At 38.8% G+C, this 17,134-nt stretch overlaps 1 protein-coding gene and 1 long non-coding RNA gene across 4 annotated transcripts in view; one reads left to right on the top strand and one right to left on the bottom strand.

Moving 5' to 3' along the window:
- The window catches only part of frmpd2 (FERM and PDZ domain containing 2), a 36,968-nt gene extending 23,968 nt beyond the window's left edge, over positions 1-13,000 (top strand). For all 3 annotated transcript variants that reach the window (XM_034859968.1, XM_034859967.1, XM_034859966.1), the window contains 5 exons: positions 7,108-7,322; positions 9,996-10,062; positions 10,155-10,353; positions 10,940-11,023; positions 12,824-13,000. In XM_034859968.1, coding sequence (XP_034715859.1) covers positions 7,108-7,322; positions 9,996-10,062; positions 10,155-10,192 — 320 coding nt within the window. In that variant the 3' untranslated portion in view covers positions 10,193-10,353; positions 10,940-11,023; positions 12,824-13,000. The remainder of the gene's footprint in view (positions 1-7,107; positions 7,323-9,995; positions 10,063-10,154; positions 10,354-10,939; positions 11,024-12,823) is intronic.
- Positions 3,398-6,364, bottom strand: LOC117936669. The gene is made up of 4 exons (XR_004654998.1): positions 6,112-6,364; positions 5,186-5,260; positions 4,219-4,296; positions 3,398-4,100 (listed from the first exon to the last, which is right to left on the bottom strand). It is a non-coding gene; the product is annotated as an uncharacterized LOC117936669 (long non-coding RNA).
- Positions 13,001-17,134: the final 4,134 nt, after the last annotated feature.

The raw sequence follows: 17,134 nt of genomic DNA, 5'->3' as shown, positions 1-17,134 counted from the left end.
GGGAGAAAACCGGGACGACAACACAGGGAAGGCAAAACCGGAAAATAACCCCAAACAAAAACCCCAACCCACAACACATGTTGTGCACATCATTGTAGTTGCTTGTGCAAGACAAAGAAGTAGTTTTAGTCACACAATGTTTTGGACCATAATTTGGCCTTCCTCACACCTGAGAAAACGTTGCCATTGTGTGCCTTATTTTGCACTACTATTGTATTTTTCAGAGCATTAAGCTGTTGTGCGGATTTCACCCTCTTTGTCTGTAGTCACCGCTCTATAGTCTCACTGAATGCCCCGCCCATTGCTCTATCTGATTGGTTACACGTCATCACGCTGCTGTGCCTATGGTGATAAGAGCTGCTCCGGTGAGCAAGGCGAAGGTCGAGCGGAGCTGTTTTTTGAACAATTGCAGCGGATATTCTTGAAGTTGCATCACAATCCTCTACGTTGAAGTTACAAAAATACTCAGTGTTTCCATTGGTAATGTTTGGACATCACAGAGAAGCCTAATAGTAGTTATTTGATGTTCAGTTCAGTGTCAGTTTATTATATTGGCAACCTAAATTTAACACAAGACGTGAGGCCAAAATAGCCAATGTCCGTTGACACCTCAACCATCCAAAAGTCCCTCCCTTTTACGTAACTTTATGTATGTATCTGTTACGGAAAACTGAATTCAAGTTTGAATTATCAAAATGGTGTTATGATTGATTTTACAGTTTTATCATATCTACAGAAGGATAAAGAGGACATGCAAGTAATGACTTCTTTATCATCTATCTTGACTCTGGATTTATTCAAGCCTTGTTTATCTTGATATAACAAATTTATTAATTGGAAAAACTTAACTTAATTTCCTGTTATGACAAAAAATAATTGTTCTGTGATTAATCTGTTCTGACCATATTTAAAGTGGACACATTTTTATCTAACTACTTTTAAAACTTCTCCTATGTGATTAATAATAATAATAATAATAATAATAATAATAATAATAATAATACCAAATGAGGCCAACTGCTATAAAAATGTAGTTAAAGGGAAATACGTTTGAGGAAATATGTTTATTTATTTAACCGTTGAGAGTTTGACACCCCTCTTATAATCCATATGGTGAATATATGGCTACAGTTAGCTGCCGATTAGCTTAGCTTAGCACAAAGACTGGAAACTAGTGGTGTGCAAAACTGCAATATTTGATATTGATCCAATCTAAATCCGATCTAAATCCAGGGCCTGTATTGCCGACACTGATACCGATACGTTCTTTCCCGAGTCTATTTTGCAGTAGCACAGTGGCTCAATATTTATTGGTTTAAAGAAATGCCAATAAACCAGAGCACATTTTCCTCCCATCGCGTGATGATATGTGGACTCCCCAGACCCTCATCCTCCTGGCTATTAGGGGTGGGGGTAAAAAAATCAATGAATGAATATTTTCAGTGGCAATACTGTATCGACGATATACAGATTTCTATTATATATGTAGTGGTCAGTTTGTCTGCTTGACAGTCCCATTTTGCAGCAAAGACCCTTACGGGGGTTTAACAATCACATGACATGAGCTTCACCAATCAGAAGAGTCAGAGTTTTCACTTGCCACTGTCACACTAAATGCTTGCTTTTGGTGGAATTACTGGACTTGTTGGGTCTTTGTAATTATTGTGTGGTCTACACAATACGATACAGTATTAAAAAATAGTAATGTCATGTAATTGTGCACACACTGAATTAGACTTTAAGCACATTATTGGGACCATCTCTGAAGAAAGCTGGGTGAGATTTTCATACAGCAAGAGGGAAGACATTGATGGTTTCAACAATTTCTTCATTTATCTGGCAAAAAAGGAGATTGTGTATTACCATCTACAGGAACCTATGTGCTTTTTTAGCACACAAAGATTGAAATATTACAGATCAGTTGAAATAACTTGCATTTATCGAACTTCCAACTTCACTGTAGCTGTTTAAAAAATGGTATCCTTTAAAAGAAAAAGAGATGAACTCTTAAAGCTCAGTCTTTTGAATAAATCAGAATACTTTAAAGGTCCCATGACATGATGCTCTTGGGATGCTTTTATGTAGACCTTGGTGGTCCCCTAATGCATACCTGAAGTCTCTTTTATATGGACCTTAGTGGTCCCCTAATACCATATCTGAAGTCTCTTTCTCGAAATTCCACCTTGGTGCAGAATTACAGCCCCTAGAGCCAGTCCCACAATGAGCTTTCGTTAGTATATGCCATTTCTTAAAACCATGATGTCTCTCTCTCATGGGTGCGCCAAATTCTCTGGGTTGGCAAAGCAGAGAAAGGGGAGGAAACCTTGCTCATGAGGGGCCAGATTTCAGATTAGCCCATTTGAGCTTTCTTTTTCTCAAAGTTAGAATAAAATACCCAGGGCTTGGTTTACACTTATAGCCATATGTAGCCAGTCACTGGGGGACCATAGGCAGGCTGAGGGAACTCATGTTAAAAAAATTGTTTTTTGAATGTTCTTAAAAAATAAAAACTTGTTTTGGGGAGAATAAAGCAACTATATGCAGAGTTTTCCAAGTAACCTTATCACAAAGGCTCAGGATGCTGCAAATGTGCATGTGTGTGTGTGCTTGCTCGTCAGTCGCGGGAGAAACTCAGCTGCCCCGCCCGTTGCAGAGAGGCCGACATTAGAGTGAAAAAATGTTGCAGTACATTGTTGTTAAAATGTATACAGGTTGGCAGGACGATCTGAAATGTTTTGACCAAATCTTTGCTGTTTGTTTTGTACACTCTAAAAAAAATTATAGTGGCTCAACTTAAAACAATTAAGGTAACAATTTTCATGGACTTTTTTAAGTAGTTCCAACTCAGCCATTATTGAGTAAATGCTGTGATCCTTTTAAAGTAGGACTAACTAAATTATTTAAGTACAACCAACATGACTAACAAGCTTATTTAAAGTAAATCTACTTAAATTTCATGAAAATGTTTAGGTAATATTAAGTTATCAAATTACTTATTTTTGGCTATTTTAACTTATTTACTTTACTTCCATTGTACTCAGAATTGTATATGCCAATTGTTACCTTAACTTTGTGTTAATAACTTAATTCACTTTAACAACAATAAAATACACATAGCCATTCCTTTTTGTAAAATCTTTTATTGTAAAAACTATGTAAACATTAACTATATTATTATAGTAATATTTTATAACATAGACAAAATAAACATGCCTCCTTAGACAAAAAATAAATACATAAATTCATACCCAAATCACTTTTAACAGAGAGCGTCAGTATCTTTTCAACCTGGGCCCTATTTCCCCTTGCGTGTGTACCAGACTGATGGGGAGAAGAATATCTTTTATTAGTCCCATGCTGCGTCAAATTGTGTTCACAAATTGTGCTCTTTTTCCCCCCTCTAACAGGCTCAGGTGGTCACTGTAAATCCTGACAACAGTATGGAAAACCTTTCCCTTCACTTGTTTTGGCTGTGTAAAACCAAGTCTCCTAAAAAAGTATGTCTTAGCTCATTTTGGAACTGCCAGCTGATGCACTCTCTGTTAATACTGGGCCAATTAAAGATATTCTTCCCTTAGACAGACAGAGACAGGTTGAAAAAGAACGAAGCTTCCCTTTAATGAAAATTAAAAGTGTATTTGGGAGCTTCTAAGTTGTCCTTAAAAAGAACATGTTCAAATTATTATGTAAATTTTGGAGGCCCAATCCCCTGAATCCGGTGCTTCATTCACTGTGCATGTTAAAGAATACAATAAAAAACACCATGCACCATGTTGTTAAATTGGAGGACAGTCTAATTCTTCAAATTTTTAGCATAGCAGTCTACTTTTTAAAGTCATAACCTTCAGACTGGCTTTCAGCCCATCCAGTTTGAGGAATATCTTTTGAAATACCTCAAAAGTATCTTTCCCTTCTTTTGGGTAGCTGAGGTTGAGTCCGTATATGAGCCCCATTAGCAAGGCACATGCTCTGGGTACGTACAGGTTTTGCAGGACTTCTGTTCCATCAATGAAGATCCTCGCGCTGGTTTAATCAGACATGGTGGCACCTCTGGATATGACTTCATTCTTCATCACTTCACTGACAATCTCTCCACCATCCTGGCATGAGTAGGTCAGAATCAATGTCAGTGTTTTACTCCTCATATTTAAAATCAAGAGTACACAAAGTAACACAAAGTAAAGTGTGTATGTGAACTTAAGTGTCTGATTTATCTACCAACTTTTTGAAGAGATCCTCCTCCTTTTCTTTTAGATACACCATTAAGCCACCTCTCCTTTTTTCCAAAGACTCATCCTGTGAATAAGAAAACATGTGCTAAACTACTCTTCTATGAATTTAAGTTTTTAACAATTACATCACCAGGAAAAGAGACCAAAGAATGAAGTTGATAAGACTTAGACTGTACAAATTACCAATCTCAAATTATGAAAACATTTTAAAAAGGCCTTATACATATTAAATCTGTTATGTATTATAATAACAATTATACATTATTCAGTTTCCTTGTTCTGTTGTACTGGTGCAAGTGTTGAATGATGAACAATGATGAAACTGTTAAGGCTTTTGAATTCAACTTTGTTATTACATTTACTATACCTGTCTTGTTCCCTTTAACTACTCATATGGTTTTGGTTGTGATTGATATTTTTTTCTTAGCAACTTCAGAGCAGATATATTATTGCCTTGCAAGTGTTTAGATTGCCACCAGCTGCTTTTTAATACATCTAGCGGACAAGGATCACTGATAGTTTTCGTGTGAAATTGTGTTTCTGGCCACCTTTCCACCTTGGCCAAATTTCCAAAAGTCTAATAAACACTCTTTAGTGAAAGTGAAACAACACAACATCACCCATACCAAAATATAGTGTTCAAATCAAGATTACTTAACCCAATATCACCTACAAAAACGTTTAGAAATTAACTATATTACTTACCTCTAGCACCAGGTTTCTTATGTGCTGAATATTCAATTTTGAAGCCCCTCCTCTTAAGGACACCAACGACTTTATTTTTGTTGTGTGCTGGTCCAGTTTTGCCATGAACTTTCCCTTAAGGTTAATAATGGTGATCCTCCTGAATTCTTCTGTATAAGACACCGATGACAAAAGCAAAATTTGGTAATGTAAAAGAATTAACCATAAAATAGAACGTACTGTGAACCTTTTTATGAAAACATATTTACCTGAGCTGCATTAAAAGAGCAGGCCATTGATCTTCTAGGTTAGTGACTGGTGGTGCTTCATTCACAACCTCCTGCCTGCAAATGGAGAATGTCTAAGTTAGGCAATTCTCCAATTTCTTCATCTTCAGGATCTTCACTCATTGCACCCTCCACATCCTCCTCAACAACAGAACTGTCCCCTAGATTTAAAGGATTGACAAACCTCTGCAAAAGCTCAGGCTTGAAGTCATTCAGTGAATGAGGAGTGTGTTTCCGGCTCCTATGAGAGGCAAATGTTCCATGAATGTTTGTTTTGAAAGGACAATTTTCAAAAACACAAGCGACAGCTTCCTGTTTTTTTAAATGAAGGCCAATGTGCTCAAAGTATTCTTCCTGTTGAGATAGTGTTTAGAGAACAACATTGACATTTGAAAGACAACACTTCTCCATGTGTCACTGTCTCACAGGTTGAATGGCCTCTTGAAAGATGGGTACGCAAACTGCCCCATGTTTTAAATGAGCAATAACACTCCCAATAAAGACAAGGGAGAAATTGTCCACCATGGACAGGTCTAAGTCTGTAATGTTTTAAGAGATCAGTCCTACTTGGTGTTTCAAATTTGCAAATTTAACAAATCCAATTTATTTTAAAACTAAAAAATCTACTTCCAAAAAACTGCACAGAAATGGGCTTTTGTCTTACACCATGCTTTTTCAGAATGGTAACATTAATGGCAGTTCAGTGCCGTTAGCTAACACTGGATACAAAAGATACAAAAAACTGCTCTGACGCATGGTGCTCTTAAGACTAGCTTGCTAAAGTATGCTAAATCAACAGTAGGGGAATTAGCTTAGGAAAAGCTACAACTTCAATTTGAGCACGTGAAAACAAATTATGTCTGTTAATACAGTTACAACATGCAAATGAAACAACGAAAGAAACTCACCAATACTCTTTTCTTACAAACTCAGTCGAGCTGGGGGTGTCCTGAACAAACCCGCCGTGTTTACCGGTAACAAGTTTATCGAGCGTTTTTTTTTTGCTGCCTCCAGGTTCATTTAGAAATTAATTTTCCTACTGGCCGTGGCAAAATGATGACCAGCCCCGGCTCGCCTTGCAGTGGAAAACGGACGCACAGAGACACAAGTCAAGTAGACTGGAGACAAAGCGAGTTAGCAATTAACAGCAATGGAAACACGGCAAGTTTCTCCCGCTCTTCTTTGTCTTGTACAGGGCGTGGTCAAGCAGCAAAACATGTCCGTGCAAGTTCAGGACTGAACTCAGCTTTTGAAAGATGCTCAGTAGAATGATAAGTAGCACTAACTCAATCCTTTTCTATTGTTAAGAAAAGGTAAAAGTGTTTTTTCATAATCAGTATATATTTAAGTTAAGACACTTTTTATTATTTTCATTTTTATCTACTTCTTAAAATAAGTTATCAACTCACTAAAACATGTATATGTAACAAATTCAATTTTTTATGCTAAAAACACGTATGATTTTAAGCTATACCTACTGATCCCATGAATTATTTTTTAGAGTGTAAGTAATGTATTCACTCCTCTTCTTTTGTGCGAAAAGATAACACACTGTCTGAGGTCACATTTGGGCACAAGGACACATTGCGCTTGCGTCGAACCGTGCGACCCACACATTCTCAAAACCAAACAATTTGGATGTTACATGAACCGTGCCACCCCTAGTGACCACATGCTGCTGCCACTGATAAGCATTTAATAGAACACACCTACCGCCATATAGCCTACAGCAGCATCCGCCTGTAGGCTGTCAGTCTTATTTTTCTCCGTGGGAAAGTTCATATCGTTAACAAATCTCCCTAATCCCAAATGTTGCATCCCTGCCTGTTTATGTTTCAGTTTAAATTGCGACAAGACAAAACTAATTAATTGAACATAATCTAATCAGCTTTATCTGACAACAGACAACACCCAGGAAGTGACTCTGACTAAAGGTGCCAATGGCCTGGGCTTCAGCTTCCTAATGTGCGAGCTGGATCCGCCCACTGACGACTTTGGTAGCCTGGTGTGGATCAAGCAGCTTTTCCCCGGTCAGCCGGCCGAGCAGAGCGGCAAGATCCAGGAGGGAGACATCCTGTTGGCCATCAACGGCCAGTCGCTCAAGGAGATGTCCTACACGGTATGGGCAGATTTAAAGAAAGTTCATCCATTCGTCTCTACTAATATCACTAGGAATCCTTGATTTGCTTATAAGTGATAGGCGTACTTTTCTTTAATTTACTTGTTATCATTTGCACCAGGATGTACCAGTTTGACACATGAATGTACACAAGTTGAACTGAGCCTTTTGTCGTACTATAATCTGATACTGTCGGCCATTTTTAATACGTCAGGTATGATGCAGTTCTGTGTAATTATTATTGCTATTATTGCTATAATATTATTATTATTATTATTAATACATATTGCACACATACTGTATCTGCATGGAAATATATCACTTTCTGGTTTTATTTTTTAACTAAGGCTGCAATAGATTAATTTATTAACGATTTAGTCATTAGAAATATATATATATATATATATAGAGTATTTTAACAATCGATTGATTGGTTGGAGTGATTTTAGGACATTTTTATGAAAGAAAAAGTAAACTCTAAAGTTTCTTCACACCTCTTTGTGGGAGTAAACTGAATCTCTTTGAGTTGTATACAAAACAAGACATATGAGAATATATCTTAGGCTTTGGGAAACAAACCTTTTTTCAGCATTTTATAGACCAAACACCCAATCAATTAATCGAGAAAATAATCAACAGTTTATTCATCACAGAAAAATGTAGTCAGTTGCAGGCCTAATTTGAAATATTGTAGATTATTTTTTCTCATGGAATGATCCAAATGTTGTTTTTAGGAGACTCAGATTATCAAGGAAATACTGATACATCTACTTTTTTGTAATAAGTTGGCATGGAAATTGTGCATTTAACAAATGTTAAAGAGCTGCTACAAAACTTCAGCCAGTTGTGGAATGTAACATATATTTATTCAAGTACTGTACTTAGTACTAATTTGAGGAAGTTGCACATTTGTACTTCACTTGAGTATTTTCATTTATTTCTTTTTATTCAACTACATTTTTCTCAAACCTTTAGTTACTTGTCACTTGACTATCTTTAATATTCCTACTGTCCAGTGAAAACCATGTATCTTCAAATTTGGTGACTTTGAGTGTGAATTTTATTTGTTGAGAAAATGATCGTACTAAACTAAATTAACTATTTAGAAACTGTCTTCATCAGCTGGAAAATGTATAGTCACAAAGCTGAGAACGGGGCACTTTTGCTGACGCCATGAAAAGTTGACTCTGTGGAGAGAAAAAATGTTTTTTACAGGACTGCAGCACTACTAACATCTGATTATCGTATAGAATATGATCCATTGCTGTACATTAAACTACCCTCAGGAGTGCAAAACCTTAAACATCTACAGCAGTAAAACGCAACACATTAATGCAGCAGTAATATCTATCCAGAAACATCATAAATCAATGTATGATAGTAAAAGACTGGCAAGGAACCGGAGTACTTTTTACTTTTCCAACATTAAATACATTTAGCTGATAATACTTTTCCCTTAAGTTCCCATATTAGTTTTTTTTGAGTTATCTATCTTTTTTGTACACGTTATAGGTTTACAAAGTGAAAAAGCCCCAAAGTCCCCCCCATAGTCTCCCCCAAAGGGACTCCCACAGAAATCACTGTTCACAAACTGCTCCAAACAGCTCTACTGTAGTCCAGCCTTAGTTCAGAGACAAACGTGCGTCACTTTGTAACACACGTTATAACGCTCGCCTAACTGCTAGCGTGGCACGCCCTCATACTCTGCAACTGACAAGCTAGCAATACTTACTGTGCATGTGCGACTCCCAACAAAGATGGTAAGGAAGTGAGATGCCTCACTCTGGGTGAAAAAAGGAGCTGCAGCAATGTGCAGTACAACAAATAGCTGGGCCCAATCCCAAAGTAAGCCCTGAGGACTAAGGACTAAAGACTCACAGACTTACTGGATCTCAGGTCCTAAGTGAGTGAGTGTGAGGCCACATGGGCTCAGATAGGTATAAATGGGATCGGACAGCACAGATCACATGTTACCTTGGCAACGTTTAATATCAAAAATGTTGCTGACACTTGCTGGTTTGGTTATTTTCATTTAAAGTTTTTTGCTTTTACACACAGCCGAGACACAGGGGAAGTCTGCCTGATTCCAAACTTTTTCAAATTCATGTTTTACAAGTTGAACAACAGGTCTGTTCTGTTCCGTAGTTGTGTGTCGGGCTGTTGTTTACGTTTGTAATTTACGGATTTCCCTGTGGTCTTTGCGGTAAACGTCACAACGCTTTGAACTGTGGGTAATTCCCTTTGGTGAAGACTGCATCGATACAGACTTCACAAAAAGGGCTCGGTAATTGTGTACTCAAACCCTCACGCCCTTTAAAATTCAACATTGGGACAACCCTAAGCCCTTAGGAATTATGCGGGAATGCGCACCAAAGTCTGTGAGTCTGTAAATCCAGACTTTGGGATTGGTCCAAGGTGTTTTCTGAAAAATACCACCTCTAATTACAAATATGAACCTGAAAATAAGCATATGTGCACTTTAAGTAAGGTTTCAAATGCATGACATGGCATCTTTTATTCTTGTATTTCATGTCTGTCTTTTTCTAGCTGTTTTTACATTTTTATTGTTTTTAACTGCTCATTGATGTTTTATGTAAGGCACTTCATATTGCCTTCATGTTGCTGAAATGTGCTACTCAAATGCGTATTAAAAGTTCACTTCTCTGTCTCTAGAGGGTGCTAAAGTTGTTTAAGGCTTCACCACCCGAGGTCCGACTGACTCTCAGTCGGCCCCCACCAGGTACACACACACAGACACACACACACAGACACACACACACACACACACACACACACACACACACTCCTCATGTTTTTGTCTGTTTTCTGTAGGAATCCTTCCCTCCATTGATCAGTTTACTGGCACATGAGCGATGTCACAGCGTCATACAGCACCAGCATCAAGGGACGCTCCGAAGCAACGTTGTTCTTCCTGATCAATGGTGACGGAGACGGAGGACATGTTGAATGATGGGGTGTTCGGATCAGTGAGCTAACGGATCTCATCGATAGACTCCGACACTGCTGAAAGGTCAGTGATGTTCCACAGTGTGACATGACATCACAGCACGTTCTGACCAACCACTGTAGAGGGTTGCCATATCAGATTTTTTAGTTTTTTTCTGATCAACCATTTTTTTTATTTTACACAATACAACATACAAACCATACAATTCGCCACTCCAGCATTCCCCCGATGTTTGAACCCTCTTGAACTGTCTTTAATTTTTGAAGTTCTTTTTTTTTTAACAATGTTTATACACCAACTAGCTTTGATTTGTTGTTTTAAAAACCTGATGTTTTAAGACTTGCCTGTTTTATTGTTCTGTGACAAAGTGCTAAATAAGTAAAGATTGTTTAGTAAGTAAGTAATTAAGTCATACAGACTTAAACACTCCAGCCAGGCACTAATTTCACATAAAGAAATCATGCAACAAGGTAGCACCCTGGAATATCTTACCCAACATGCTGTGACATGACCCAAGATTCTCCACAGCATTGGAACTGAGTTAGCGCTTGCTGTTTGCTTTTTCTTTAGTTTTGTTTAACCATAACTTTTCAAGTCAGTGTAGTGTAGCTTCTAACTTATGAACAAAGTTTTGTCTTGTGTTGTCCAGGCATACTGAAGAAACAGGGACGGAGCAGGAGAGCACAGAGGCTGAATGTGGGTGGATTTGTCAAAGCAATAGTTCAACAATAATGTGAGTAACTGTTAAATTTGGGAAGATAATGACATTATTAAATACCTTTAATGTACTTGACTGTGTTTGTACTTGACTTTACAGTCAATTTTGTCCAGAATTTAATATTCACATACAAAACTTAAGCTCTGACCTCATCAAACTCAAACCAAGAATTTACCTGATATTTCTTTGCAATTTTGACGCCTGAATGAATTTTTATCATTGTTTAAAAACCTTCCTTTTTGTGGATGGAAAGGTGTCTTAAGCAGTTCCTAAACAATACTTTTGTTTATGTGCCATCAAGAGTAAGGGCTCTGCATGTTTTAACATAAACCAAACTAAAATGCCTTTAATCTTACTGAAAACGACCGTATAGGTCGATTGTGCATTCAGCTCATAGCTGTCACGTCATTATCTTCCTGATGTGGTGTATGTTATACCCACAATAACGTTTTAATTTAGATGGCGACCTCTCCTGGTTGGAGTAATTGTTGTAAGAGCAAATGAGTAAAGCGAGGTGTCAAAAGTATAAGAGCGCCAAATTCGGCGTAAGGAGGGAAGCAGGTTGGGGCGGTGCATCAAACTAACACAGGACTTTCACTCAGGAGACTGGGGTATGTGTCTCATGTGAAGCCATAATTTATCTTTCTTGAGTATTACGTACCTTAGTCCGTGATGCGGTGACATCACCTTACATCATCATTTGAAGGCCCTGACACACCACCCAACGGCTGACCACTAGAAGAAAAGGCAGTCGGACTAACTGTCTCCCTGAGTTGGCCGAATAAAGTGCCTCGGAACACTCCGAATCAATGCTGACGGCCGAGTGTCGACTGCAGCTGATTGGACAAACGGGTCACATGGGTCTGGTTTCTCCGGAAATTCAAACCCAGACTGTTATGGCGGCTTGTTCAACATCTCACATTTTAGTAAAATAGTTCACCACGCAACTGTTAGAAACACGTTTTTGCACAGTAGCTTTTGAAAAGATGCCTGGTAGTCTGGAACGTGTCTGGGGACACTAATGGTGGCAGTATGAGCATCAAATGCACTTGATTATGTTGTGCCATGCTCTATTGCACATTATGTGTACTATGTCTTATGACATTTTGATTTAAAAAAAAAAAATGTAATAAAGAAGTTCATGTTTCAGGTTAAAGTACATGGACTCTTAGAAAATCCTTTTTTATTACTGTGGTATTGAAATTGGCATTGAGAATCGTGGTATTTTACTGGTACTGGCACAAACTACTGAATTTGTGGTATTGTGACACCCCTAGTTAGGGCATTTAGTTGTTTTATGTGAACAATCCCTGATGTTCACCCCAACTAAGCGTACCTAAACGTAGGTGATGTAGTTAATTATGTGTTTAAAACTGCACTTGTTACGTTAAATAGAACATCACATGATTACAGTTTCCACCGCGGTCACGCATTGCAGTCACATATTTAAAACGGCAACTGTGCGGCCTTGTCTGCTTGTGAGCCGCCAAACAAGAACCTTTACATGGTCTAAACCTTAATGTAACCATTTTCTAAATAACATTTGTAAAATACATCCAAACATAGGCATTTTTGTTCTCATACCTGTGTGAAATTTCAGGTCAAATAACAGCTACGCATAACTGGTTTGATCCATAATTTCATGTAAACTTCTGCTCTCTAAGGATCCTTCATTGTTACCAGTTCATTTCTGAACCACAAGGTGGCAGCATGGTGCTACAACTGACCCCATGTTCCCTGTTTGTGATCAATGACTCATTTCTCAAGTTAAAGGGAAGCTAATAGTGTTTTTTTCTTTTCTTTTCTCTTCGACAGGAAATCTAAAAGAGGCACACCAAAAGAAGAAGACAACTGAAAGCAATTATAAAATAATTATCGCTATAAATGTTGTTGAGGATACAACAAGTCCACAGAGGTTGAGAATATGTTGCATCGTAAAGTCATGGAAATGTAAATGCCATTTTTCTTTTATTAAAAGGAATTTATACTTTTCTTTGTGTTGGCAACTTCTACCCTCCCCCCTCCCATGGGTTAATTTAAGATCACATTACGTGTTCAGAAACTCAATCAATAAAAAAAAAAAACACTTTCACACAAAACAAAAGACATTAAACTGAGTCTGACCTGAATGTGGATGATCCAGCAACCAACAACTCATTAAATATCTGGACAAACCGAGCAGTACACAAACACACAGACACACACAGACACACACACATACACACACCTCCCTGGGTGAGGAGCCAGTAATGGCCCCTCGTAAATAAGGGTTCCTGTATTTCAGTGAAACCCAGTAGTGCATCTGGATCCCATCAGCGCTCGTGTTCCCTTTGCAAATGATCCCAAATGTTTCTAATTATGCCACTGGAGTCGGCACGAGGCTGTGTGAGCATTTGTGCATGTGTTTTTCTGTGCGTGTAATCGCCCTGACGGACACGCACACCCATACACTGGCCTCTGTTTATTCATGAGCAGGATAACAGAGATGGACAGCCTGGTGACTTGGGCAGCCTGTGCTTAGGTCAGTGCACATTGTGATGACTGATGAGTGAAAGATGGGACGGAGATGGATATTTCTTCAATGTCTGCTGACATCGCTGTCAAAAAAAGTGATTTCCAACCAAAGGGTGGCTGAGGTTGCAGGATAAGTTGTGCAAAAGAAAAATCCTCATGCAGCCACATGTGGAGTGTCTACAGTGCTAGAACGTTATTGGTCAAAACCACAGTGAAAAAGACCTTCCTTACATTTGGATTCACGCAATCTACATCTTGTAAGCCAAGCATTCAGTATGCAAGACCTGCATCATGTTTAATACATGGAAACTGTTTGAGTCTGAGGGTGTGGATGACCCTTTTTCACTGTGGATCTAGCATACAAACTGTGCAAATGTGATTGTTTGCACTCGCATTGTGTTGTTCCAACCTCTGAGGTACGTGACTGCACACACCAGGGAACATTTCATTAAGTGCTAACAGAGTATTATGGTGGACTTCTTCTCTGGTACTTCACCATAGATGACTACGCTGGAATTGGGCCACTCTTAACTACACCAAGTGTTGTTTAAGAGTGTATCAACAAACGTGATTTAAAAAGAAGAGAGAACCATTCATTTGCTGGTTGAGTTTTGTTGTTATATTAAGGAAAATTTTACTTGGGATGTCTCTGAATTTCCGTGAACTTCATAAAACAGAGCTCTCTGGCTACCTTTGATTTGTGTTGTACCTATTGAGTTAATTTCTTAGCATTTACATTCACCAGTAATCCACCTTGCATAACTGTAGTTATTGAAGCTGCATCAATCAATATTTTTACAATGAAACTGATTAAATGGAATGTGAAGGGGATCATTTGAAGTAATAAATTCCATAGAGAACTAGAATGGGACGCCAAGGTCGTATTTGTTAATGTCAATTTCCCTCAGTTGGGAACTAATTTGTCCAGTTATTCCAACATCACATGAATGCAGCACATGTGGCTTATCTCACATTGTTAACAAAAGTAAAGAAAATAATTTGTTTGTCCGTCCCTTGATTTGGATCCCCTTGTACATTTCATGGGTTCTTCCTTGGCCCATGCTACACCCATCCACCAAGTTTCATGAACATTTGGCCAGTAGTTTTCCCATAATACTGCTGATAGACAAGCAAAGCAACAACAACAAAAAAGACAAAGTGTACCAAAACATAACCTCCTTAGTGGAAGGAATATCCCCAAACAGCCCCTCAGCTCTACGCAGCAGTTTAGCATCTTTAACCTCATTTTGGTTCAGGCTTGTTGCGGTCATTGACTGTTTCCAGCAGCAGGCCGTTAATTTATTAAAAAAAAGAAAAAAAAGCTCTGATAAACTTACTTCTCGGCAGCAGGTCTGGCTGCCACCTTGGCAAATCCCAGCCAAGACAGACAATTTACAAGAAAAAGTATTTATGGCACACTATCATAAATGATTAGTTACCCTTTTTTTGAAGGGTAACTAATCCTTTTGAAAAATAGTTTTTTGAAAACGTTTTTTGAAAATGAGTAACTACCCTGCTGAAAAAGAGTACACTACCCTTCTGAAAAAGGGTTACTACCTTTCTGAAAAAGTGAAACTACCCTTTTGAAAAAGGGTAACTACCCTTTTGTAAAAGAGTAACTACCCTTCTGAAAAAGAGTGACTTTGAAAAAGGGTAGCTACCCTTCTGAAAAAAAGTAACCACCATGTTAGCTAGGGTTAGCTGCTAGCTGATGAAAATAATATACCTAGATATAGGTTGGGATATAGCCTATGCAAAGAATCAATTAAACTAATACAAACAGAAGAATCAGAAGAAGGAAGAATCACCCAAACTTGTTGAAACAGATTCACGCAGGCACGGAACATTCATGAAAAGAGTCTGCCTTTCAAAGCGCAAAGTTGTCACTGACAAACTGGTAGTGAATACACAGGGTGGGACAATGTCCCACCCACACACTGTGTTACATGGTACTTTGCAGTACACATGTACAAAGAACATCATTACACAGTAACTGGAACTCAACCGAGTGGGCCGGTCTGACCTTGTCCTTACCTTGATGTAAGCAAGCAGAAGGTGACACATGAGAATCTGGCTCTTAAAACCATAAACGAATATTTTGTACTGCGTCTCCAACACACAGAAACATCTCTGCTCCTGAGTCACATGCTCGAGATCCATGACCCCCAAAGTAACATGAAAAACACCACCCAGACAAATGGGCACAGTGATGCAGTTGTTGCGACCTAGGAGTATTTTATAATTTCATAATTTCCTAGAACAGGGATATGCTTAGAATTCTGTAGGGAAATCACTATTGTAATTGTAATTTAATCTGATAAATATTCTGGATATTATTCCGATTTATGTTACAGAGAGGTGAAAGTTCAGTTCCGATGATGTAATAAGCCAGCGCCGGAGCGTATTGGGGAGCCAAGCCAAGGCTATATCGCTGATGTTAGAACATGTGTTGCTTTGTGTAAAAAGATAATTCCAACAGAACTGGCTAAATAAAGTTGAAAAAGAAAAGAGGGAGTCTGTTTTAAGTGTGCAACACAGTTTTGGCTGGCCTTAAAGACCTCTCTCTTCATTACAAGGCATTGTGAACCATTCGCTTTTTCCACTGCAGCCCTCGTCACCCACAGCCCCGTCCAGGGGCAGCAATGGATGCTGGGTGATTGCGTGCGTCGGGTGGTTCGCCTCTTTCTTTGATGTTACCTCTCGCTCAGCTATTTCCCCAATTAAAGTGATTATGCTAATGTCCAAAGTGGACTGCCACCATTAAAGGTAAGCTGTGTTGTTTTTGAGAAGGGCCTCGAATCCATCACCATGGCTGCAACGCCAAGCATCCAGCAGCACAAACGTTGGGCTTGGAAAAAGCCCTCCAGTTCTGTTGGGGGAAGTCATCAAATGTGACTTATTACTGGTGAATGGAAAAGGATATCCTAATTATAATTATATCCTGACCAAGATGGCAGATATTTAAAAATGAAAACAATGGTAATTTGCGAATTTCAAGGGAGCAGTCGGCCAAAGAATTTCACCTTTCTGAGGGAGTCAGAAAGGCAGAGGACATTAAAAAGGTAGTTAAGGCGATGTCAGTGAAAAAGAAGGAGTCATAAGAGAATTTGGTGGTGTGTGTTCGTATGTGCACACACACTCACACGAACAGGGAAAGCGAGAGAATCAAAGGAAATAGGAGAGTTGTACAGGCAGCTCATAACGTGTCAACATTGTTCAGTGTGGGAGGTCGCCCCGGGGGGACGCTGCCTGGCCCACAGGGGAGAAATTCAACAGCTCTTTCAACGGAAATCCTCATTATACATCTCGGCTGCTTCAGGAAAGCAAAACAAGCTGACGAGAGGACCACGGAGCCCCGAGCTGGAGCCTGGGCTGCGGTTGTCTCTGTTCATGGGGTGGAAAGCATCGTGAAAGATTTATTCATTTTGACGACAGGAATCCAATACTTTATGTGTCAAAAATCCCAAGAAAGACATGAACTGTTTTAACATTATTAAATGATTAACAGGCATGTGTTTACTTCCCAATAGCAAAAAAGCCCCATCATAAGTCTGCCTTGGGCTGATACAGCTCCTGATTGATGCCAAAGGCTCGCGATTGCTTCATTAGATG

This window comes from Etheostoma cragini, chromosome 21 (genome assembly GCF_013103735.1).
Source record: "Etheostoma cragini isolate CJK2018 chromosome 21, CSU_Ecrag_1.0, whole genome shotgun sequence".
Lineage (NCBI taxonomy): Eukaryota > Metazoa > Chordata > Actinopteri > Perciformes > Percidae > Etheostoma > Etheostoma cragini.
The sequence above is the reverse complement of the archived record's forward strand: the minus strand, read 5'-3'. Positions and strand labels throughout refer to the sequence as shown.